Source organism: Stegostoma tigrinum, chromosome 27, assembly GCF_030684315.1.
Source record: "Stegostoma tigrinum isolate sSteTig4 chromosome 27, sSteTig4.hap1, whole genome shotgun sequence".
In the NCBI taxonomy this organism is placed as follows: domain Eukaryota; kingdom Metazoa; phylum Chordata; class Chondrichthyes; order Orectolobiformes; family Stegostomatidae; genus Stegostoma; species Stegostoma tigrinum.
The window spans coordinates 48,927,800-48,954,571 of NC_081380.1; the positions used below are offsets into that span (position 1 = coordinate 48,927,800).

The following is a 26,772-nucleotide window of genomic DNA, read 5'->3' on the forward strand; positions in this document are numbered from 1 at the left end:
GCACATTTCCGTCTGACCGTGTTGGCGGGAGCGATGACTGTACAGTTGTTGTGGAGGGAAGACCTGTCCTCAAGTAGACTTCACCTCTATCCTGAAGCAGTGGAACCACAACCCGTAACCTGGCATATCCCCCAACCCACAATTACCATCAAGCTAGAGGACTATGTACGGTTCAAGGAAGAGGGTAGGACGATACCCTAGCAGCAGCCCCTGGTATAGTTAAAAATGTGGTGTTGACATGGTGAAGTTATAATACAGGACTACTTCCATGCCAAGTAGCATGCAGTAATCAGAGCCAAGCTATTCTGCAGCCAATGGATCAGCTCTAAGCTCTGCCGGCCTGCCCCATCCAATGAACAATTAAACAATTCATTGCAGGAGGCAGCTCAAATCATATCCAACCTCAATGATGGGAGAGCCCATCACATATCGTGAAACATAAGGCTGAAACAGTCACACCAACCTCCAGCCAGAAGTGCCAAGTGCATGATCAAGCTCAGCGATATCCAGAAGTCCCCAAAATCACACATGTCAATTTCAACCAGTTCAATTCACCCCACATGATATCAAACAGTTGGAAGGCACTGAACAGGGCAAACGGTACGAGCCACGACAACATTCGAGCAATAGTACTGAAGATTTATTGTCCAGAACCAGCCAGCTGATGGCCAAGCTGTTCCAGTAAAACTACAAAATTGGCATCTACCCAACTGGAAGTAAAACTGCCCAGGTCTGTCCTATTCACAAAACACAGGACAAATCCGACCCACCCAACTGCAGCGCTATCATCTACTCTCAATCATCAGCAAAGTGATGTGAGAGATCATCAACAGTGCTATCACAGACTACATACAAAGGAATACAAACCAAAAGAACTGCACAAGCTGTAAATAGGGAACAAAAACAGAAGTTGCTGGAAAAGCTCAGCAGATCTGGAAGCATCTGTGAAGAAAACATCAGAGTTAACATTTAGAGTCCAGTGATCCTTCCTCAGGAGTGATGGTAGCTGGTAAAATGTTGCTTTATATGCAGAAATTAGGGAAGGGGATGGGGTAGGGAGTAAATGATAGGAGTTGAGCCTGAAGGTAGACAGAAGCAGTTTTCATTATCTGCTCTTTTTTCTCACCAACTGCTACTCTCTGATGAGGCCAGCATTAACTGCCCATCACTAATTGATCAGAGGGCAGTTAACAGTCACATTGCTGTAGGTCTATAGACAGATGTTAGCAATACCAGGTAAGGATGGCACATTTTATTCCCTAAAGTACACTTGTGAAGCAAATGGATTTTTACAACAACTGACCGTTTTTTTTTAAACTCCAGATTCTTATTAGAACCAGAATTTATAGTACAGATAGAGGCCATTTGACCCATCATGTCTGAAACAGCTCCTGAAAGAGCTACCCAGATAGGCCCATTCTCCAGCACTATCGCCTTAGCCCTCCAACTTCATCACTTTCAGATACATATCCAGCTCTCTTTTGAAACCTCCTGTGTAATTGTCCTCCACCACTCTCCCAGGTAGTGCATTCCAAATCCTAACACTCTCCGCGTAAAGTTGCTCCTCATCTCACTCCCAGCTCTCCTGCTGACAATCTTGAAGCTGTGAGTCCTTCTTACAAGCACATCAACCAGCAGAATCAGAATTTCCCCCTTTACCCTGTAAAAATTGTTCATAATTCTGAACACCTTAATAAGATCACTTCTTAATCTTCTCTGCTCCAAGAAGAATGAGCCCAACCTCCCTAATCTTTCCTTGTTTCTAAAATCCCTCATTCTTCATATTTTGATGGTTATATTGATTTCAAATTTCATCTGCCATGGTGGGATCTGAGAACATTCACCTGTGGCTCTGGATTATTGGTCAGGTGACATACCAATGCATCACTACCTCCCCATAAATAGGGAAATTGTTGTAATGTTTTTGTGTGACTCACTGTCCAATTTAATTTGATAACATTCCTGCAAAGTGCTCGTGGTGTTCTCTAGAATTAGATGATGCACACAGAAGACCATTTGGCTCATTGTACACATGCAGGCTATTAGGTGGAGCTAATCGGTGATAATAACACATTCTGAAGTCATGCAATTGTTTACATCAAGGGTTTGTCCAATTCACTTCTGAAAAGTGCCATTCAATTTGCTTGCATGCGAATACTAATTGTTCTGATGTCCCGAGGTTGTTGAAAACTTCATAGAAATACAAGTTTTGGGATTATATTCATTGGAATTCAGAAGATTGAGGGGGGATCTTATAGAAACCTATAAAATTATGAAGGGAATAGATAAGATAGAAGTAGAGAGGATGTTTCCACTGGCAGGTGAAGCTAGGACTAGAGGGCATAGCCTCAAGATTAGAGGGAGCAGATTTAGGACTGAATTGAGAAGGAACTTCTTCACCCAGAGGGTTGTTAATCTATGGAATTCCTTGCCCAGTGAAGTATAGTTGACGTTACTTCAGTAAACGTTTTTAAAGCTAAAGTGGATACTTTATTGAACAATAAAGGAATTAAGGGATGCGGTGAGAATGTGGGTAAGTGGATCTGAGTCCACGAAAAGATCGGCCATGATCTTATTGAATGGCTGAGCAGGCTCGAAGGGCCAGATGGCCTACTCTTAGTTCTTATATAAGCTTTTTTAAAACATTTAATTCAGAAGAAGAATAAGAGCAGGCATCCCTGGCCATGCCAGCATTTACTGGCAATCCCAACCTGCTGTGGGAAGGAGCTGGTGATCATGTAGGTGGTACACACTGTTGCTACTGATTGTTGGTGGTGGAGAGGGTGGATGCTTCTGGATGCAGTGCCAAACAAGCGGGCTGCTTTGTCCTGGATGGTGTCAAGCCTCTTGAGTGTTGCTGGAGCTGCACTCATCCAGGCAAGTGGGAAGTATTCCATCACACTCCTCACATGAGTCTTGTAGATGGTGGACAGGCTTGGGGGAGTCAAGAGGTGAGTTACTGACTGCAGTATTCCTCACCTCTGACCTGCTCTTGTAGCCACTGTGTTAATGTGGGGAGTCCAGTTAAGTTTCTGGTCGATGATAATCACCAGGATGTTGATGTTGGGGGATTCAGTGATGGCAACACCTTTGAATGTCAAGGAGCGTTGGTGACATTGTCTCTTATTGGTGACGGTCATTGCCTGACATTTGCATGGTGCCAGATGTTAGAACACAGAACATAGAAAAGTATAGCACAGTACAGGCCCTTCGGCCCACGATGTTGAGCCGTGGAATAATCCTAATCCAAAAATAAAATAACTGAACCTATATTCCCCTCAATTCACTGCTGTCCATGTGCATGTCCAACAGTCGCTTAAATGTCACTAATGACTCCGCTTCCACGACTACCACTGGCAAAGTATTCCATGCGCTCACAACTCTCTGGGTGAAGAACCTCCCTCTGACGTCTCCTCTAAACCTTCCTCCTAACACCTTGTTACTTGCTAATTGTCAGCCCAAGCCTATATACTGTCCACATCTTGCTGCATGTGAACATGGACTGCTTCAGTATCTGAGGAGTCAGGAACTGTGCTGACTATTGTTTGCCAATGATTGTACATCCCCACTTCTGACCTTATGATGGAGGGAAGTCATTGATGAAGCAGCTGAAGATGGTGGGTCCTAGGACACTATCCTGAGGAACTCCTGAAGGGATGTCTTGGAGCTGAAATGACTGACCTCCAACAACCACAACCATTTTCCTATGTGCCAGGCATATCTCCTACCACCTGAGAGTTTGCCCCCGATACCCATTGACTATAGATATTCATGTGCTCCTTGATGTTATATTCAGTCAAAATGGCCCGAATGTCAAGAGCTGTCACTCTCACCTCCCTCTGGAATTCAGCTCTTTTGTCCACGTTTGAATCAAGGCTGTAATGAGATCAGGTGCTGAGTGGCCCTGGGGGAACCCAAACTGTGTGTCACTGAGTAGGTGCTGCTTGATAGCGCTGTAAATGACATCTTCCATCACTTTACTGATGATCGAAAGTAGACTGATGGGGCGGTAAATGACTGGGTTGGATTTGTTCTGTTTTTTATATACAGGACATACCTGGGCAATTGTCTACCAAGTTGGGTAGATACTAATGTTGTAACTGTACTGGAACACCTGGTGTCAAGATGTGGTCATTGAGGTGGAATTTGACTATCCAAATGTTGGTTAATCCTGTCCCTCAGTATCCTCTCCAACAACCTGCCTACCACTAATGTCAGGGTCACTGGCCTATAGTTCCCTGCCTTGTCTTTGCTACCTTTCTTAAACAGTGGAACAACATTAGCCACCCTCCAGTCTTCTGGAACCTCACCAGTGGCTGAAAATGAAGCAAAATCTCTGCAAGGGGTGGTTGTGTAGCCGTGTAGCTTAAAGGGAACAGGACTGAGTTTGTCAAATGTGTCCAAGAAAGTTTCCTAAATGAAATGTAGAGGGCCCAACTCAGGACGGTGTAACACTAGACATCCTCTAAGGAAACAAGGTCAAAAAAGTGAAGGAAGTGTCAGTCAGAGGGCACTTTGGGTCCAGTGACCATAACTCTCTCAGTGTTAACACAGTTATGGACAAAGGTAGGAAAAGTCCACAGGTTAAGGTGCTAAACTGGAGCAGGGCCAATTTGGGGGCCATTAGGCAGGAGCTAGCTCAGGTCAACTGGGTGTGTCTGATTAAAGGAAAAGGAACGGTGGGCAAATGGGAAGCTTTTAAAAGTGTGACATCAAGAGTCCAGGGACAGTATGTCCCTGGCAGGATGAAGGGAAAAGCTGGCAGGATTCGGGATATCTGGCTGCTAAAGGATATTGAGACTCTGATCAGGAAACAGAAGGTGGCATTTACTGGGTTTAAGCTATTGGGTTCAAGTGAATCCCCAGATGACTGTAAAAAGTGTAGGAGTGCACTTAAGAGGGAAACCAGAAGAGCAAAAAGAGGGTATGGGATGGATGTGGCAGATAAAGTTAAAGACAATCCCAAAAGCAATTTAGCTATATTAAGACTAAAAGGGTGGCTAGGGAGAGAATAGATCCCCTTAAAGATCAGCATGTGGGGAGCCACAGGAGATGGGGGAGATTTTTAATGAATATTTCTCCTCAATGTTTACTAAGGAGAGAATCATGAGTGCTATAGAAATAAGGTAAACAATGGGGATGTTTTGGAGCACATATATATTAGCAGAGAGGAGGTGTTTGCAGTCTTAAAGCGCATTAATGTGGATAATCCCCTGGGCCTGATTTTGGACATTATGAGAGGCTAGGGAAGGAGTTGCAGAGGCCCTTGCAGGGATTTTGCTTCACCTTTAGCCACTGGTGAAGTTCCAGAAGACTGGAGGTGGCTAATGTTGTATCAGAGATAATGGGAACTGCAGATGCTGGAGAATCCAAGATAACAAAGTGTGAAGCTGGATGAACACAGCAGGTCAAGCAGCATCTCAGGAGCACAAAAGCTGACATTTCAGGGCTAGACCCTTCATCAGAGAGGGGGATGGGGTGAGGGAACTGAAATAAATAGGAAGAGAGGGGGAGGCGGACCGAATATGGAGAGAAAAGAAGATAGTGGAGAGGAGAGTATAGTGAGGAGGTAGGGAGGGGATAGGTCAGTCCAGGGAAGACGGACAGGTCAAGGAGGCAGGATGAGGTGGTAGGTAGGAAATGGAGGTGCGGCTTGAGGTGGGAGGAAGGGATGGGTGAGAAGAAGAACAGGTCACGGAAGCGGAGACAGGCTGGACTGGTTTTGGGATGCAGTGGGGGGAGGGGAAGAACTGGGCTGGCCACAATGATGCCACCCGAAGGTTGCATGAACAGCAACTCATACTCCGCTTGGGAACCCTGCAGCCCAATGGTATCAATGTGGACTTCACAAGCTTCAAAATCTCCCCTTCCCCCACTGCATTCCAAAACCAGCCCAGCTCGTCCCCTCCCCCTCCCCCCACTGCATCCCAAAACCAGCCCAGCCTGTCTCCGCTTCCCTAACCTGTTCTTCTTCTCACCCATCCGTTCCTCCCACCTCAAGCCGCACCTCCATTTCCTACCTACCACCTCATCCTGCCTCCTTGACCTGTCCGTCTTCCCTGGACTGACCTATCCCCTCCCTACCTCCTCACCTATACTCTCCTCTCCACCTAGCTTCTTTTCCCTCCATCTTCGGTCCACCTCCCCCTCTCTCCCTATTTATTCCAGTTCCCTCTCCCCATCCCCCTCTCTGATGAAGGGTCCAGGCCCGAAACGTCAGCTTTTGTGCTCCTGAGATGCTGCTTGGCCTGCTGTGTTCATCCGGCTCCACACTTTGTTATCTTGGAGGTGGCTAATGTTGTTCCATTATTAAAGAAAGGTAGCAAAGACAAGCCAGGGAACTACAGGACAGTGAGCCTGTCATCAGTGGTAGGCAAGTTATTGAAGAGGATACTGAGGGACAGGATCGACCATTTGGATAGTCAAGGTCTGAATAGGGATAGTCAACACGGATGTGTGCACAGGAAGTCATGTCTGACAAATCTTTTAGAGTTTCTCAAAGAGGTAACCAAGAGGATAGATGAAGGTTTGGCAGTGGATGTCATCTTTATGGACTTTAGTAAGTTCTTTGACAGGGTCCCACATAGCAGGCCAGTCATGAAGGTTAGGTCACATGGGATCCAGGGAGAGCTAGCTAATTGGATTCAAGGCTGGCTCGATGGGAGGAAGCAGAGGGTGATGGTTGAAGGTTGTTTCTCAGACAGGAGGCCTGTGACTAGGGTGTGCCACATGGGTCACTGCTGGGACCTTTCTTATTGACATAAATGATCTGGATGTGAACGTACAAGGCATGATTAGTAAATCTGTGGATGATACAAAATTAGGAATATTGTTGACAGCAAGGAAGGTTATCAAAATTACAGGGAGATTTTGATCAGATGGAGAAATGGGCTGAGGATTGGCAAATGCAGTTCAATACATATAAGCGTGAGGTGTTGCATTTTGGAAAGTCAAACCAAGGTAGGACTTATACAGTAAATGGTAAGGTTCTGAGAAGTGTTGTGGAGTAGAGGGACCGAAGAGTATGAGTACATAGTTCGATGAAAATGGCGTCACAGGTGGACAGGGTGGTGAAGAAGGCATTTAGCATGCTGGCCTTCATCGGTTGAGTATAGGAGTTGGGGCGTTGTATAAGTCACTGGTGAGGCTGCACTTGGTGTATCGTGTACAGTTTTGGTCACCCTGTTATAGGAAAGACATAGTTAAACTGGAAAGTGTGCAAAGAAGATTTACAAGGATGTTGCCAGGTCTAGCAGGCCTGAGTTATTGGGAGATGTTGGCGAGGATAGGACTTTATTCCTTGGTATGTAGCAGAATGAGGGGTGAACTTATTGAGGTGCATAAAATTATGAGGGGCATTGATAGGATGAATGCATATAGCATTTATCCCAGGAATAGGAAACTGAAAACTAGTGGGCATAGGTTTAATGTGAGAGGGGAAAGATTTAAGAAGGACCTGGGGGGCAACTTCTTCACACACAGAGTGGTGTGTATATGGAATGGACTGACGGAGAAAGTGATTGAGGCAGGTACAATAGCAACATTTCACAAACATTTCAATAGGTACACGTATGGGAAGGGTTTAGAGGAATATGGGCTAAATGCAGATAATCGGAACTGGCTGAGTGGGCACAACAGTCAGCATGGACCAGTTTGGGCCGAAGGGCCTGTTTCCATGCTGTATTACAAGCCTTGAGCATTATTGCCGGAATGTTGTCAGGGCTCATATCCAGTGTTTCCAACTATTTCTTGATATGGTGTGGTGTGAATTCAATTGGCTGAGGACTGGTATCTGTGATGCTGGGGACCACTGGAGGAGGCCGAGATGGATCATCCACTTGGCAGTTCTGGCTGAAGATTGCTGCAAATGCCTCAGCGTTATCTTATGCACTGATGTGTTCGGCTCTTCCATCATTGAGGATGGGGATATTAGTGGAGCCTCCTCCTCCAGTGAGTTGTTTAATTGTCCACCTCCATTCACGACTGGATGTGGCAGGACTGCAGAGCTTGGATCTGATAAATTGGTTGTGGGATTGAACACAGCAGGCCAAGCAGCATCTCAGGAGCACAAAAGCTGACGTTTCGGGCCTAGACCCTTCATCAGAGAGGGGGATGGGGAGAGGGAACTGGAATAAATAGGGAGAGAGGGGGAGGCGGACCGAAGATGGAGAGTAAAGAAGATAGGTGGAGAGAGCGTAGGTGGGGAGGTAGGGAGGGGATAGGTCAGTCCAGGGAAGACGGACTGGTCAAGGAGGTGGGATGAGGTTAGTAGGTAGCTGGGGGTGCGGCTTGGGGTGGGAGGAAGGGATGGGTGAGAGGAAGAACTGGTTAGGGAGGCAGAGACAGGTTGGACTGGTTTTGGGATGCAGTGGGTAGGGGGGAAGAGCTGGGCTGGTTGTGTGGTGCAGTGGGGGGAGGGGACGAACTGGGCTGGTTTAGGGATGCAGTAGGGGAAGGGGAGATTTTGAAACTGGTGAAGTCCACATTGATACCATATGGCTGCAGGGTTCCCAAGCGGAATATGAGTTGCTGTTCCTGCAACCTTCAGGTGGCATCATTGTGGCAGTGCAAGAGGCCCATGATGGACATGTCATCAAGAGAATGGGAGGGGGAGTGGAAATGGTTTGCGACTGGGAGGTGCAGTTGTTTGTTGCGAACTGAGCGGAGGTGTTCTGCAAAGCGGTCCCCAAGCCTCCGCTTTGTTTCCCCAATGTAGAGGAAGCCGCACCGGGTACAGTGGATGCAGTATACCACATTGGCAGATGTGCAGGTGAACCTCTGCTTAATGTGGAATGTCATCTTGGGGCCTGGGATGGGAGTGAGGGAGGAGGTGTGGGGACAGGTGTAGCATTTCCTGCGGTTGCAGGGGAAGGTGCCGGGTGTGGTGGGGTTGGAGGGCAGTGTGGAGCGAACAAGGGAGTCACGGAGAGAGTGGTCTCTCCGGAAAGCTGACAGGGGAGGGGATGGAAAAATGTCTTGGGTGGTGGGGTCGGATTGTCAATGGCGGAAGTGTCGGAGGATCCTCTTGGGGCGGTTACCCCGCCCCCGCCACAACCGCCCCAAGAGGATCCCCCTCGTTCTCACACACCACCCTGCCAACCTCCGGATACAACGCATCATCCTCCGACAATTCCGCCATTTACAATCCGACCCCACCACCCAAGACATTTTTCCATCCCCTCCCCTGTCTGCTTTCCGGAGAGACCACTCTCTCCGTGACTCCCTTGTTCGCTCCACACTGCCCTCCAACCCCACCACACCCGGCACCTTACCCTGCAACCGCAGGAAATGCTACACCTGTCCCCACACCTCCTCCCTCACCCCCATCCCAGGCCCCAAGATGACATTCCACATTAAGCAGAGGTTCACCTGCACATCTGCCAATGTGGTATACTGCATCCACTGTACCCGGTGCGGCTTCCTCTACATTGGGGAAACCAAGCGGAGGCTTGGGGACCGCTTTGCAGAACACCTCCGCTCAGTTCGCAACAAACAACTGCACCTCCCAGTCGCAAACCATTTCCACTCCCCCTCCCATTCTCTAGATGACATGTCCATCATGGGCCTCTTGCACTGCCACAATGATGCCACCCGAAGGTTGCAGGAACAGCAACTCATATTCCGCTTGGGAACCCTGCAGCCATATGGTATCAATGTGGACTTCACCAGTTTCAAAATCTCCCCTTCCCCTACTGCATCCCTAAACCAGCCCAGTTCGTCCCCTCCCCCCACTGCACCACACAACCAGCCCAGCTCTTCCCCCCCACCCACTGCATCCCAAAACCAGTCCAACCTGTCTCTGCCTCCCTAACCAGTTCTTCCTCTCACCCATCCCTTCCTCCCACCCCAAGCCGCACCCCCAGCTACCTACTAACCTCATCCCACCTCCTTGACCTGTCCGTCTTCCCTGGACTGACCTATCCCCTCCCTACCTCCCCACCTACACTCTCTCCACCTATCTTCTTTACTCTCCATCTTCGGTCCGCCTCCCCCTCTCTCCCTATTTATTCCAGTTCCCTCTCCCCATCCCCTTCTCTGATGAAGGGTCCAGGCCCGAAACGTCAGCTTTTGTGCTCCTGAGATGCTGCTTGGCCTGCTGTGTTCATCCAGCCTCACATTTTATTATCTTGGAATTCTCCAGCATCTGCAGTTCCCATTATCTCTGGTTGTGGGATTGCTTAGCTCTGTCTGTCGCTCACTGCTTTTGCTGTTTGGTGTGTAAGTAATCCTGTTTGGTGGCTTCACCACTTGACCCCTCATCCTCAGGTATGCCTGTCGCTGCTCCTGGCATGCACTCCTCCACTCTCCATTGAACCAGGGTTGATCCCCTGGCTTGATGGTAATGGTTGTGTGGGGTAAATGCCAGGCTATGAGGTTACAGAATGTGTTGGAGTACAAATCTGCTGCTGCTGATGGCCCTCAGCACCTCATGGAAGGTGCTCGATCTGCTTGGAGTCTATTCCATTTTGCACTGTGATAGTACACACAGAAAAACAGATAATATTCTTAATGTGAAGGTGGGACTTTGTCTCCACAAAGACTGTGCAAGGGTCACTCCTGCGTATTTAGTCTCATGAACAGATGTATCTGCAGCTGGCAGATTGGTAAGGATGAGGTTAATTAAGTTTCTTTACACCACTGGCTGCTGATCCACTCTCGCAGCAATTTCCTTTTGGACCCGCCCAGTTCGACAAGTAGCATTGCTACGAAGTCAGTCACGGTGGTGAACACTGAAATCCCCCACCCCGAGTATATTTTTCACCATTGTCATCCTCAGTGCTTCCTGCAAGCACTGTTTGATAAGGAGGACACTGCTTCATCAGCCTATACAGTAGAGCTGGAGGAGGGATCCTTGCAAATTTGGACATGAAGCCATGAGACTTTATGGGGTCTGGAATCAATGTTGAGGACTCCCAGATAACTGCCTCCCAACTGTATCCCACTGTGCTGCCACCACCTCTGCTGGGTGGGTCAGGACATACCCAGGAATAGTGATGGTGGTATCTGGGATGGTTTAAGGCACAATTCCCTGCGTATGACTGTTTCAGGCTGTTGTTTAACTAGCCTGCTGATTTTTTTTAATGCTGTCCTCCCCCCCCCGCAGATGTTACTGTATCGGAGTTTGCAAAGTTGACAGGGCTGTTTCTGCCGTGGTGTTTTCCAGAGGCTGCATTAATGCTGGGTGGTCCATCCGGTTTCATTCCATTCCTCCTTTCTTGCAGTTAATAACATTGAGTGGCTTGCTCAGCCATTTCAGAGGGCATCTAAGAATGAACCATACTGCCGTGGATCTGGAGTCAGACCAGGTAAAGATGGTAGTGTCTTTCCCTAAAGGACATTAGTGAATTGGATGGGTTTTTATGACAATCAACAATGATTTCTTGATCATTATTAGATTATTAATTGTAGACATTTTTCTGAATTAAAATTCCAGCAGCTGCAGTGATGGGTTTTAAACTCCGGTCCCACAGCATTACCTAGGTCTCTGGAATACAAATCCAAACAATATCACTCGGCCATTGCTTCTCCTAATATGTGCACAGCAAGGTCCTACAAATGTGTTGGGATCAGCTAGTGTGTTGAGTGAAGTGGGTTTAGGATTAAATATTGCACTGGGACTGAGGGGAAAAACACCCTCCTCTCTAAACAATACTGCCCGGAGAGCTGTTAGACCCACCTGACAGAGCAGATGAAAGTACCTGATACCATTCCTCCCTTACCAGTCCCACATACAGAGCTGCAAGAGCATTGGGTGAGGCAATAAGAAGAACTGATGGAACAAAATAAACCTGTCCGTCTCTCATAGAAAATCACGCAGATAAAGCTTCCAAAACCTAAAGATTTCCCTGAGGACAGGAAGTTGAAGTGTGCCATATCACCCACACGGTGCTGCAGTGCCATTGTGCCTGTAATAACCACCTTTCCCTAATACTCAATATCAGGAATTTGATATGGAACAGTCTAACCCTTGGGTCCTACACACGGGATAAGTGATTTGAAAATGAGGTTCACAGAGGACAGAAAATTACACTTGCACAAACAGCCACACCCTAACATAAACTTTGCTTCCTGTTGTCTCTTAGAGGTTCAGCAATGACTGGCGAACCATTTATCCTGTATGATTCAGGCGCATTAGAATTCACATTCCATCCACAGACAGATGTGACGCACTGCACTCACATCAAGACAGGCCCTTGGGCAAAACACGGGGAGAAATGGTGGGCCTGTGTTCAATAGGAATCTCCAGCCTGAAAGGCAGCAAAATGAAAGAGCAGTGAATGGAGTAACCAACAGCCAGGAAAAAGTCAATGTATGACAGGGGCTAGGGTGGTGTCAGCGGATGGGGGGTGGGGTTGGGGAGAGGATTAAAATGATCCTCCACTGAGGGTTTGAATCTTGCAATGTGTTAAATTTAATTTGTCTTGATCTATTTCAATGAATTATTCAAAAGAAAGGTCATGCATTAGTCTCTTTAAACAAGAGAGGAACCAACATCCTTTTATTCTTTTCATTGTGTTGACAGGATGTGGGTTGTGTTTGAAAAGTCAGTATTTGTTGTCCAGATTTAACTGCCCTTGAGAATGTAATGCTGAGGTCACTGCTACTCATCCTTTGTGTGTGGGCTGGGGTGTTGGTTATAGTCACACCTGTAATGCCCTCAGGGAGGGAATTCTAGCAACTTGATCCAGCAACAGTGAAGGAACAGCGACATATTTCCAAGTCAAGATGGTAAGCGGCTTACAGGGGAACGTGCAGGGGGTGGTGTCCCATGTATCTGTTGCCCTCATCCTTCCAGATGGAAGTGGTCATCACTTTAGAAGTTCCTGTCAAAGTAGCGTTGGAGAATTTCTGCAGTGCATCTTCTAAGTGTTACATGTTACTGCTACTGAACGTCAATTGTAGACATGACATTGTTCAAGTGGGCTGCTTCATCCAGGATGGTGTCAAGCTTCTTGAGTGTTGTTGGATCTGTGCTCAACCAGGCAACTGGGAAGTATTCAGGAAGCAAAGGGAATTCATCCATAAAGACTCTTACCAATTTTTATAGATGCGCCATAGAAAGGTTCTTATCTGGATGCATCACAGTTTGCAGTGGCAACTGCTCTTTCCAAGGCTACAGGAAATTACAAAGAATTGTGAACGCAGCCCAGTATCACACAAACCTGCCTTCCATTCACTGATTCCATCTATACTTTCCAGTGCCTTGGGAAAGCAGCCAACATATTCAAAGACTCCTCCCACCCCAGTTATACACACTTCAGGTGTATTCTCGTCTAGAAGACACAATAAGTAGAAAACATGCACCAATAGATTTAAGAACAGCTTATTTTTCACTGTTATCAGACTTATGAATGGATCTCTCATAATTTATAGTTTATCTTTCTCTGTACCTTCTCTGTCGCTGTAAAACTGCATTCAGTTCTATCCCCTGATGTACTTATGGAAGGTACGTTTTGTCTGATTAGCAAGCAAAACAATACTTTTTGCTGTATCTCGGTACATATTATGGTAATAAATCAAATCAAAGTATTCTATCAATCTCCTGAACTCTGCATTGTAGAGTTATGAGTTGCAGGACTCCCAGCCTCTGACCTGCTCTAAGCAGCTACAATTTTTATATTCAGTTCAGTTTCTGATCAATGATTAACCCTCCAGAATGTAATTAGTCACGGCTCACTTGATAACACCACTCAATGCCAACTGATGATTCTCTCTCTTTTTAGAGAAGGTTATTGCTTGGCACTTACTGTCAGCCCAAGCCTGGATATTGTCCAGATCTTGTTGCATGTGAACATGGACTACTTCAGTATCTGAGGAGTCGCGAATGGCGAACATTGTGCTATCATTGACAAACATCCCCACTTCTGACCTTAGGAAGGTCATTGATGAAGCAGCTCAAGATGGTTCAGTCTGGGACACTATCCTGAGGAACTCCTGCAGAGATGTCCCAGAGTTGACATGACTGATCTCCCACAACAACCATTTTCCTCTGTGCCAGATATGACTCCAACTAGTGGAGAGAGTTCCCCTGATTCTGACTCCAGCTTTGCTAGGACTTTATCATAATACACTCAGTCAAGTACTGCCTTGTAGTCAATTTGTCATATCATGCACTTCAGTCAATGTCAGCAGTGATGTTCAAACTTTTCACTGAACTTACAGCAGAGATACGGGCCATTCAGTCCAACAATTTTGTGCTAGTGTTCATACTCCACCCAAGTCTCCAGTCTTTCAATTTCCCTTATTTCAGCCTTTCATTAAATCATTCCATCACCTTTTCTGTCACGTATTCCTCTACAGTCCTTCCTAAGGTTCAAAATTATTTATTTCAACCACTTCCTGTTAAGTAAAATTCATCCATGGTTAAGGATAGGACTAGATTAAAAGAGACTGCTTATAATACCGTGAAGAATTTTTACAGATCTGAGAATTGGGAGCATCATCTTTTATTACGGGGAATGGAACATAAAAGCATCAGCAGTTCTTACTACCCCCGAGTGACTTATACTTCAGCTGTATTGGGTATTGGTGACACCATAACAGGAGCACCGAGTGCAATTTTTGCTCTCCTTATTTGTGAAAGGATATAAATGTGTTAGGAGCTTGCAGAAGATTTACCTTATATATTCCTAGGATGAAAGTGTTGTGAAGAAAAATTGAATAGGCAGGGCCTATATCTGTTGGAGTGCAGAAGAACAAGCAGTGATCTATTGACACATGCGAAGACCTTGAGGGGTAGGGCAGGATGGAGACCAGAATGATACTCCTACTTGTGGGAGAGAACCAATTCTTAAACATTAGCTCTCTGATAAGGGTCTAGGCCCGAAATGTCAGCTTTTGTGCTCCTGAGATGCTGCTGGGCCTGCTGTGTTCATCCAGCTTCACACTATTATTTTGGATTCTCCAGCATCTGCAGTTCCCATTATCTCTTAAACATTGCCACCTAGTTTTAGAGGTTTCCTTTCTGAGACAAAAATGAGGAAGAAGACAGATAAAGGCAGTGGCAGTGACCATACGACAAGTGATTCTAACACAAAGAATCCTACACAGCTGTCTGATGCATCATTGAATCTGCACAGATACTGCCTCTGCTTTTTGGTTTCAAGTACCTCTGAACATCAGAGTTTGTCTTAGAAAAACTAACAAACAGTGAAATTTGCAGCTGACCTTAGGGAAACCTGTAGGACAGCGGGCAGTGGGGGTGGGGGGGGGGGGGGGGGGGGGGGGGTGGAGGGGGGTCAGCTTTTTGAACTGTAACCTTACTGTTTATTTTGTAAAGCTACAATAGTAAGTAGGGTGGGTTCTTTTTAATTATATGTTTTATATGTTTGAGATCTGTCTCTTGATTAAACTTTAAAAATATAAAACACAGGTACTAGGGCAAGCCTGGAGCAATGTTTTTTAGAGCAGTGATGCCGTGCTATTTTCTGGGTCTGGAGATTGTTAAGATGCAAAGATGGCCTTCAGTAGAGTGATGTGCTCTTCCTATTGGATGGAGGAGATGTGTGACAAGGTTCTTCATGGTAGACTGGTTCACAAGGTTAGATCACACAGAGTATCAGAAGAGCTAGCCATTTGGATACAGAACTGGCTCACAGGTAGAAGACAGAGGATGATGGTGGAGGGTTGCTTTTCAGACTGGAGGCCTGTGACCAGCGGCGTGCCACAACAATCGGTGCTGAGTCCACTGCTTTTCATCACTCATAGAAATGATTTGGATGTCAACGTAGGATGTATGATTAGTAAGTTTGCAGATGACACCAAAATTGGTGGTGTAGTGGACAGCGAAAGTTACCTCAAAGTACAATGGGACCTTGATTAGATGGGCCAATGGGCCAACAAGTGGCAGATGGAGTTGAGTTTAGATAAACGGCAGGTGCTGCATTTTGGTGAGGCAAATCAGGGCAGGACTTATACACTTAATGGTAAGGTTCTGGGCAGTGTTGCTGAACAAAGAGACCTTGGGGCGCAGGGTCATAGTTCCTTGAAAGTGGAGTCACAGGTAGACAGGATAATGAAGGCGTTTGGTACGCTTGCCTTTATTGGTCAGTACATTGAGTATAGGAGTTGGGATGACAGTTGTACAGGACATTGGTTAGGCCACTTTTGGAATACTGTGTGCAATCTTGTCTCCCTGCTATAAAATGGATGTTGTGAAACTTGAAAGGGTGCAGAAAAGATTTACAAGGATGTTGCAAGGATCAGAGGGTTTCACTTACACCGAGAGGCTGAATAGGCTGGGGCTATTTTCTCTAGACTGTCGGAGGCTGAAGGGTGACCTTTAGAGGTTTATAAAATCATGAGGGGCATTGATAGGGTAAATTGCCAAGGTCTTTTGCCCATAGTGGGGGAGTTCAAAGCTAGAGGTCGTAGATTTAAGGTGAGAGAGGAAAGATTTAAAAGGGACCTAAGGGGCAGCTTTTTCACACAGAGAGTGATGTGTATGGAATGAGCTGCTAGAGGAAGTGATAAAGGCTGGTACAGTTACAACATTTAAAATGCATCTGGATGGCTGTATGATTAGGAAGGGTTTAGAGGGATATGGCCCAAATGCTGGCAACTTGGATTAAATTTATCTAGGATATCTGGTCGGCATGGACGGGTTGGACCGAAGGGACTTTTTCCGTGTTTTACATCTCGATGACTCCATGAGGAGAAATTTCTTCCCTCAAAGAGCTGAGAGAGAGTGTAGACTTCTCTTCCCCAGAACTGGTAGGCTGGGGCTTCAAATGATTCAGACTGCATACAGTTCTGGTCACCACATTACCAAAAGGATGTGGATGCTTTGGAGAGGGGTGCAGAGGAGGTTCACCAGGATGTTGCCTAGTATGGAGGGTGCTAGCTTTGAAGAGAGGTTGAGTAGGTTAGGATTATTTTCATTAGAAAGACAGAGATTGAGGGGGGACCTGATTGTGGTCTAAAAAATCATGAGGGGTATAGACAAGGTGGATAGGAAGAGGCTTTTTCCCCCAGAGTGGGGGACTCAATTACTAGGAGTCATGAGTTCAAAGTGAGGGGAGGAAAGTTTAGGGGAGATATGCGTGGAAAGTTCTTTACGCAGAGGGTGGTGGGAGCCTGGAATGCGTTGCCAGCGGAGGTGGTAGACGCAGACAGGTTAGTGTCTTTTAAGATGTATCTGGACAGGTACATGGATGGGTAGGGAGCAAAGGGATATAGACCCTTCAAAAATAAATGACAGGTTTAGACAGAGGATCTAGATTGGCGCGGGCTCAGAGGGCCGAAAGGCCTGTTCCTGTGCTGTAATTTTCTTTGTCTTTGTTAGATCCTTGAAAGACAATGCAGTCAAAGATTCTGGAAGGGTTGACAGGAAAGTGAAGCTCAGCCCACAACCTGATCTGCCATGATCTTACTCAACGGACACGCAGGCCTGAAGGGCCAGTGGCCAACTGCAGCTAAAGTCGTGAGGAATTATCATGGGGAATGAGGAAATTACTGACATTGAATACTTGTATCTGTCTTCACTGTAGAATAAACATACTGCATTTCGGAAATGGAGGATAAGCAAGAGTGAGGAAATTAAGGTAATTAAGAAAATGTATTGGAGAAACTCAACGGACTAAAATCCAACAAATCCTGAGGGAATGAGGGTCTACCTTCCAACGTGAAAAATGTCGGGGAATGTGATGATATTCACGAGAATAGAGAAAAAGAAATTTTTAAAAAAGATTTGAAACATTAAATGTGGATGCTCAGAGAGATTTGAAGTTGATTGATCAAGAATGCAGAAAGCCAGTATGCGGATACAGTAAGGGGTAAGGAGGACAAATAACTTACTGGTCTTTACAGCAAAGGGTTTGGATTACAGGAAAAAAGAAATCTTGTTTTGATTTTGCAGGGCTTTAATGCCACTAAGCATTCAGTCTTGATCGTCACATTCAGGAAAATATAAAAACTGTAGCCTCTCCGGACCATCAATTCTTAGAACCAAGTCTTTCCTGAATTTTGGAATTTTCTGATTACATAATGGCACTAGAAATCTGACTGCAACTGTCTGAACTGGTAAACATGTAATTATAAATTAGAAAAATAAAAGAGTTCACAACAAAATTAAAGAGATAACAAGGTGTAGAACTGGACGAACAACTGGCCAAGCAGCATCAGAGGAGCAGGAAAGCTGACCTGCTGAAGGGTCTAGGCCCAAAACGTCAGCCTTCCTGCTCCTCTGATGCTGTTTGGCCTGCTGGGTTCATCCAGTTCTACACCTTGTTATCTCAGATTCTCCAACATCTGCAGTTCCGACGATCTCCAAAACAAAATTAAAGCTTGTTTTGCGTACACAGCAACTCTATCTTCACATCCCAAGTACTGGTGTAAGCTGATGCTACGCCTTACCAGGGTCTCTTCAAACATTTCTGAGATACTGGTGTTTCCAAACAATAGGTTTCCAGACTGGAAGGGCAATAGCACAGTTGTACTGGAGACAGTATGGGGAAGGTTCACTAGATTGGCCATTCAGCCTGTCAAATCTGTGCTACCCATATGAAGCACCAATTCACTTCATATCACGCTACAGGTTTTCCAAGAGCCCTGCACATAGATTCAGATACCATTCAAATTCAGTGCTGAAAGTTCACAGTCTCCACCACACTCCGTGCACTCCCTATCCCAGAGTAATACAGTGACAGACCAGTCCCCACCAGCACTGCACCCCAGTGTTACACAGTGACAGACCAGTCCCCACCAGCACTGCACCCCAGTGTTACACAGTGACAGACCTGCCCCACCAGTTCTGTCCCCCAGTGTTATACAGCAACAGACCTGTCCCCACCAGTACTGTCACCCAGTGTTACACAGTGGCAGACTTGTCCCCACCTGGTACAGTACCCCAGTGTTACTTGGAAGAAGGCTGAAGAGCAGGACTTCCAGGGTGGTTATCTACGGTTTGCTTCCAGTTCCTTGGGCTGGAGAGGGTAGGAACAGGGAGATAATGGACTTGAACGTGTGGCTGAGGAACTGGTGCAGAAAGCAAGGATTTAAATTCTTGGATCATTGGGGTATGTTTTGCGGTAAGGATAAATTATAGAAGAGGGACGGGTTGCACCTTAACAGGCGGGGGAGCGGCATTCTGGCTGGCAGGGTTGCCACTGCAATGCAGGTGTGTTTAAACTAAGTAGTGGGAGGGTGGGGACAACCTGGAAACGTGAGAAGCAAGTTAAAAGGAAAGTGAAAATAAGAGAAGTTAAGAAAGACAACAGAACCAACCGAGCTGAAAACTCAAGAAGGGTTCATACAGAATGGTCAGGTGAAATAGGGATTGATAGGAAGGGTGAGGGGAGTAACAAATTAAAAATATTATATATGAATGCACGAAGCATAAGGAATAAGGTGGATGAACTTGAGGCTCAGTTGGAAATTAGCATGTACGATGTTGTGGGGATAACTGAGACGTGGCTTCAAGTGGACAGGGCCTGGGAAATGAATCTTCAAGGCTATACGTGCTATTGAAAGGACAGACTGACGGGCAGAGGGGGTGGGGTGGCCCTGTTGGTGAGGAATGATATTCAGTCCCTTGCGAGGGGGGACATAGAATCAGGAGATGTAGAGTCAGTATGGATAGAGCTGAGAAATTCTAAGGGTAGAAAGACCCTAATGGGAGTTATCTGCAGGCCCCCCAAACAGTAGTCAGGATGCAGGGCGTAAGTTGAATCAGGAGTTGAAATTGGCTGGTCATAAAGGTATCACTACAGTTGTTATGGGGGATTTCAACATGCAGGTAGACTGGGAGAATCAGGATGGTACTGGGCCCCAAAAAAGGAAGTTTGTGGAGTGCCTCCGAGATGGATTCTTAGAACAGCTTGTACTGGAGCCTACCAGGGAGGAGGCAATTCTGGATCTGGTCTGGTGCAATGAACTGGATTTGATCAGGGACTCAAAGTAAAGGAGCCATTAGGAGGCAGTGACCATAATATGATAAGTTTTAATCTGCAGTTTGACAGGGAGAAGGGAGAATCGGAAGTGTCTATTGCAGTTGAACAAAGGGAACTATGGAGCTATGAGGGAGGAGCTGGCCAAAGTTCAGTGGTTCAATACCCGAGCAGGGATGGCAGTGGAACAACAATGGCAGGTATTTCTGGATATAATGCAGAAGGTGCAGGATCAGTTCATACCAAAGAGGAAGAAAAATCCTATGGGGAGGCAGGGGCAGTCGTGGCTGACGAGGGAAGTTAAGGACTGTATAAAAATAAAAAAGAAGTATAACATAGCAAAAAAGAGTGGGAAGCCGGAGGACTGGGAAAGTTTTAAAGAGCAGCAGCGGATAATTAAAAAGACAAAAGACAATTAAAAATAAAAAATGAGGTACGAAGGCAAACTGGCCAAGAATATAAAAGAGGATAGTAAAAGCTTTTTTAGGTATGTGAAAAGAAAAAAAAATGGGTAAGACTAAAATTGGGCCCTTGAAGACAGAAAGGGGTGAATTTATTATGGGGAACAAGGAAATGGCAGAGAGTTGAATAGGTACTTTGGATCTGTCTTCACTAGGGAAGACACATGCAAACTCCCAGATGTAATAGTGGCTGAAGGACCTAGGGTAATGGATGAACTGAAGGGAATTTATATTAGGCAGGAAATGGTGTTGGATAGACTGTTAGGTCTGAAGGCTGATAAGTCCCCGGGCCCTGATGGTCTGCATCCCAGGGTACTTAAGGAGGTGGCTCTACAAATCGTGGACGCATTGGTAATTATTTTCCAATGTTCTATAGATTTAGAATCAGTTCCTGCAGATTGGAGGGTGGCTAATGTTGTCCCACTTTTCAAGAAAGGAGGGAGAGAGAAAACAAGGAATTATAGACCGGTTAGCCTGATGTCAGTGGTGGGAAAGATGCTGGAGTCAATTATAAAAGATGAAATTACGAATCATTTGGAGAGCAGTGACAGGAAAGGTCAGAGTCAGCATGGATTTACGAAGGGGAAATCGTACTTGACTAATCTTTTGGAATTTTTTGAGGATGTAACTATGAAGACAGAGAAGGGACAGCCAGTGGATGTAGTGTACCTGGACTTTCAGAAAGCCTTTGATAAAGTCCCACATAGGAGATTAGTGAGCAAAATTAGGGCACATGGTATTGGGGGCAAAACACTGACTTAGATTGAAAATTGGCTGGCTGACAGGAAGCAAAGAGTAGTGATAAACGGGTCCCTTTTGGAATGGCAGGCAGTGACCAGTGGGGTTCCACAAGGTTCGTTGCTGGGACCGCAGCTGTTTACGATATATAGTAATGATATAGACAAAGGCATTAAAAGTAATATTAGCAAATTTACTGATGACACAAAGCTGGGTGGCAGTGTGAAATGTGAGGAGGATGTTATGAGAATACAGGGTGACTTGGACAGGCTAGGTGGGTGGACGGATGCATGGCAGATACAGTTTAATGTGGATAAATGTGCAGTTATACACTTTGGTGGCAAGAACAAAAGGCAGATTACTATCTAACTGGAGACAAGTTAGGTAAAGTGGAAGTACAACGAGATCTAGGTGTTCTTGTACATCAGTCAATGAAAGCAAGCATGCAGGTACAGCAGGCAGTGAAGAAAGCTAATAGCATGCTGGCCTTCGTAACAAGAGGAATGGAGTACAGGGGCAAAGAGGTCCTTCTGCAGCTGTACAGGGCCCTGGTGAGACTGCACCTGGAGTATTGTGTGCAGTTTTGGTCTCCATTTGAGGAAGAACATTCTTGCTATTGAGGGAGTGCAGCGTAGATTCACAAGGTCAATTCCCTGAATGGCGGGACTATCATATGTTGAAAGATTAGAGTGACTGGGCTTGTATATGCTTGGGTTTAGAAGGATGAGAGGGGATCTGATTGAGACGTATAATTAAAGGATTGGGCACTCTGGAGGCAGGAAGCATGTTTCCGTTGATAGGGAGTCCAGAACCAGAGGACACAGTTTAAAAATAAGGGGCAGGCCATTTAGAACAGAGTTGAGGAGACACTTCTTCACCCAGAGAATGGTGGATATATGGAATGCTTTGCCCCAGAAGGCAGTGGAGGCCAAGTCTCTGGATACTTTCAAGAAAGAGATAGATAGAACTCTTAAAGATAGTGGAATCAAGGGTTATGGGGATAAGGCAGGAACAGGATACTGATTGTGGATGATCAGCCATGATCATAATGAATGGTGGTTCTGGCTCGAAGGGCGGAATGGCCTATTCCTGCACCTATTGCCTATTGTTACACAGTGACAGACCTGACCCACCAGTACTAGACCCCAGTGTTAGACAGTGACAGGCCTGTCCCCACCGGTACTGTACCCCAGTGTTACACAGTGACAGACCTGTCCTACCAGTACTGTCCCCCAGTGTTACACAGTGACAGACCTGTCCCCACCAGTACTGTCTCCCAGTGTTATACAGGGACAGACATGACCCCACCAGTACTGTGCCCCAGTGTTATACAGGGACAGACCTGTCCCCACCAGTACTGTACCCCAGAGTTATACAGGGACAGACCTGTCCCCATGAGTACAGTACCCCAGTGTTATACAGGGACAGACCTGTCCCCACCAGTACTGTACACCAGTGTTAAACAGTGACAGACCTGACCCCGTCAGTACTGTCAGGAAGGACATACTAGCCTTGGAGCGTGTCCAGCGGAGATTCACACGGATGATCCCTGGAATGATAGGTTTAACGTATGATGAACGGCTAAGGATCCTGGGATTGTACTCATTAGAGTTTAGAAGGTTGAGGGGAGATCTAATAGAAACTTACAAGATAATGTATGGCTTAGAAGGGGTGGACGCTAGGAAGTTGTTTCCGTTAGGCAGGGAGACTAGGACCCGTGGGGCACAGCCTTAAAATTAGAGGGGGTAAATTTAAAACGGAAATGAGATGACATTTCTTCAGCCAGAGAGTGGTGGGCTTGTGGAATTCATTGTCACAGAGTGCAGTGGAGGCCGGGACGTTGGATGCCTTCAAGGCAGAGATCGACAAATTCTTGATCTCACAAGGAATCAAGGGTTACGGGGAGAGTGCAGGGAAGTGGAGTTGAAATGCCCAGCCATGATTTAAATGGTGGACTGGACTTGATGGGCTGAATACTTCCACTCCTACGTCTTATGGTCTTGTGTCCCCGGGTGTTACATAGTGACAGACCTGTCCCCACCAGTACTGTACCCCAGTGTTACACAGTGACAGACATGACCCCACCAATCTCCACTACTATTTTTCATTTTCTTCACTTTCTCTCACCTGAACTCCAGTCCTCATGCTCCGAGCTGGTGTATCCATCACTTGCTCCACTGGAAGCTCGTTCTGAGTCGTGTGGAACTGTCAAGAATTGGCGTCTCCTCAACCTGGGGCTTCCAACAGGGGATCCACTGCCATTCCGGATTCGGTTTACCCTGTGGCCCCTCCGTAGGCAGCTTGGCCCTGGATGACTCAGGTTTGGAGAGACAGAATCTTGCTCACTATCTATATCCTCCTTGCTTTCCTGGCTCAGCGGCACCTCTCCCTGGTTGAGGTTCATTTCTCCCGCATTCAGGTCTCCCTCCCCATGGCACGGATTGCATTCCCCATGAACCTTCCCAACCCGGGCCGTCTCCCCCTGACCTGGGGGTGTCTCCTCTCTCTCCCCCTCACCTGGGTGTGTCTCCCCCTCACTCAGGGCTCTCTCCTCCCCCTCCACTTGACCCTGGGGTCTGTCCCCCTCCCCTTGGGGTCTGTCTCTGTCTCCATGACTCAAGGGTCTGTCACTCTCCCCCTGGCCCAAGAGTCCGTCCCCCTGACCCGGGGGTCTGTCCACGTCCCTGTGACCTGGGGGTCTGTCACTTAGCCCCTGACCCAGCGCTCTGTCCCCCTGACCCAGGGGACCGTCCCCGTCCCCCTGACCCAGCGCTCTGTCCCCCTGCCCCAGGGGACCGTCCCCGTCCCCCTGACCCAGCGCTCTGTCCCCCTGCCCCAGGGGACCGTCCCCCTGACCCAGCGCTCTGTCCCCCTGCCCCAGGGGACCGTCCCCGTCCCCCTGACCCAGCGCTCTGTCCCCCTGACCCAGGGGACCGTCCCCCTGACCCAGCGCTCTGTCCCCCTGCCCCAGGGGACCGTCCCCGTCCCCCTGACCCAGCGCTCTGTCTCCCTGACCCTGGGGACTGTCTCCCTGGGGCCGGGGCCCGGGCCTCTGCCGCTCCAGCACTGTTTGCAGGTAAATCACTTTGAACTTCTCCCGTGCCAGGAGCTGCTGGCCGGCCCGGAGCCGCTCCTCACTCCGCCGGAGCTCGGCCTCCAGCTCGGACACAGAGTGCAGCTGGAGGCGGGGAACCGGGGCCTCTCCCCCCGGGAACTCCCTCATCCACTGCCGTTCGAACTCGTCCGGGTCCCACATCCCCGTCCCACTGCCTCGGCCTCGGCCTCTGCTGGCAGCCCGGCCCCACGGGCCCTCCCTCTCCCCGCCCCGGGGGCAGGTCAGGTCAGGCCCGGCCCCACACGGGGCCCTCCCTCTCCCGGCCCGGCCCCCCCCCCACCCCCACCGACTCACACTCTGTCCCCCCCACCCTGTCCCCGTCCCCCCCCCACCCCCACCGACTCACACTCTGTCCCCCCCACCCTGTCCCCGTCCCCCCCCCACCCCCACCGACTCACACTCTGTCCCCCCCACCCTGTCCCCGTCCCACCCACCCCCACCGACTCACACTCTGTCCCCCCCCACCCCCTCCGACTCACACTCTGTCCCCCCCCACCCCCTCCGACTCACACTCTGTCTCCCCCACCCCCACCGACTCACAGTCTGTCCCCCCCACCCTGTCCCCGTCCCCCCCACCGACTCACACTCTGTCCCCCCACCCTGTCCCCGTCCCCCCCATCCCCATCGACTCAGTCTGTCCCCCCCACCCTGTCCCTGCCCCTGCCCCCACCCTTACTGGCTCACCCTGTCCCTCTCCCCACCCTCACAGGCTCACCCTGTCCCCCCCCACCCTCACCCTGTCCCCCCCCACCCTCACCCTGTCCCCGTCCCCACCCTCACCCTGTCCCTGTCCCCGTCCCCACCCTAACAGGCTCACCCTGTCCCTGTCCCCACCCTCACTGACTCACCCTCACAGGCTCACCCTGTCCCCGTCCCCGCCCCCCTCTCACAGGCTCACCCTGTCCCTGTCCCCCTCTCACAGGCTCACCCTGTCCCTGTCCCCACCCTAATAACAAAGTGTGGAGCTGGATGAACACAGCAGGCCAAGCAGCATCTCAGGAGCACAAAAGCTGACGTTTCAGGCCTAGACCCTTCATCAGAGAGGGGGAATGGGGAGAGGGAACTGGAATAAATAGGGAGAGAGGGGGAGGCGGACCGAAGATGGAGGGAAAAGAAGATAGGTGGAGAGAGTATAGGTGGGAAGGTAGGGAGGGGATAGGTCAGTCCAGGGAAGACGGACAGGTCAAGGAGGTGGGATGAGGTGGTAGGTAGGAAATGGAGGTGTGGCTTGAGGTGGGAGGAAGGGATGGGTGAGAGGAAGAACAGATTAGGGAGGCAGAGACAGGCTGGGCTGGTTTTGGGATGCAGTGGGGGCAGGGGAGATTTTGAAACTGGTGAAGTCCACATTGATAACATTGGGCTGCAGGGTTCCCAAGCGGAATATGAGTTGCTGTTCCTGCAACCTTCGGGTGGCATCATTGTGGCACTGCAGGAGGCCCATGATGGACATGTCGTCTGAGGAATGGGATGGGGAGTTAAAATGGTTCGCGACTGGGAGGTGCAGTTGTTTATTGCGAACCGAGTGGAGGTGTTCTGGAAACCGGTCCCCGAGCCTCCGCTTGGTTTCCCCAATGTAGAGGAAACCACACCGGGTACAGTGGATACAGTATACCACATTGGCAGATGTGCAGGTGAACATCTGCTTAATATGGAAAGTCATCTTGGGGCCTAGGATGTCGGTGAGGGAGGAGGTTGGGGGCAAGTGTAGCACTTCCTGCAGTTGCAGGGGAAGGTGCCGGGTGTGGTGGGGTTGGTGGGGAGTGTGGAGCGGACAAGGGAGTCGCGGAGAGAGTGGTCTCTCCGGAAAGCAGACAAGGGTGGGGATGGAAAAATGGCTTGCGTGGCGGGGTCGGATTGTAGATGGCGGAAGTGTCGGAGGATGATGCGTTGTATCCGGAGGTTGGTGGCGTGGTATGTGAGAACAAGGGGGATCCTCTTGGGGCAGTTGTGGCGGGGGCGGGGTGTGAGGGATGTGTTGCAGGAGACGCGGTCAAGGGCGTTCTTGACTGCGGGGGGAAAGTTGTGGTCCTTGAAGAACTTGGACATCTGGGATGTGCGGGAGTGGAATGCCTCATCCTGGGAGCAGATGCGGCGGAGGAATTGGGAATAGGGGATGGAATTTTTGCAGGAGGGTGGGTGAGAGGAGGTGTATTCTAGGTAGCTGTGGGAGTCAGTGGGCCTGAAATGGACATCAGTTACAAGCTGGTTGCCTGAGATGGAGACTGAGAGGTCCAGGAAGGTGAGGGATGTGTTGGAGATGGCCCAGGTGAACTTGAGGTTGGGGTGGAAGGTGTTGGTGAAGTGGATGAACTGTTCGAGCTCCTCTGGGGAGCAAGAGGCGGCACCGATACAGTCATCAATGTAACGGTGGAAGAGGTGGGGTTTGGGGCCTGTGTAGGTGCGGAAGAGGGACTGTTCCACGTAACCTACAAAGAGGCAGGCATAGCTGGGGCCCATGCGGGTGCCCATGGCCACCCCCTTTGTCTGTCGGAAGTGGGAGTCTCTCACAGACTCACACTGTCCCCACCCTCACAGGCTCACCCTGTTCCTGTCCCCAATCTCACAGGCTCAC

The 26,772-nt window shown here is 48.4% G+C and overlaps 1 protein-coding gene across 1 annotated transcript in view; it reads right to left on the reverse strand.

The window, feature by feature from the left end:
* The window catches only part of abr (ABR activator of RhoGEF and GTPase), a 186,536-nt gene extending 162,136 nt beyond the window's left edge, over nucleotides 1-24,400 (reverse strand). Inside the window, exon 1 of the mRNA XM_059655342.1 lies at nucleotides 23,213-24,400. Coding sequence (XP_059511325.1) covers nucleotides 23,213-24,341 — 1,129 coding nt within the window. The 5' untranslated portion in view covers nucleotides 24,342-24,400. The remainder of the gene's footprint in view (nucleotides 1-23,212) is intronic.
* Between the last annotated feature and the right edge of the window lie 2,372 nt (nucleotides 24,401-26,772).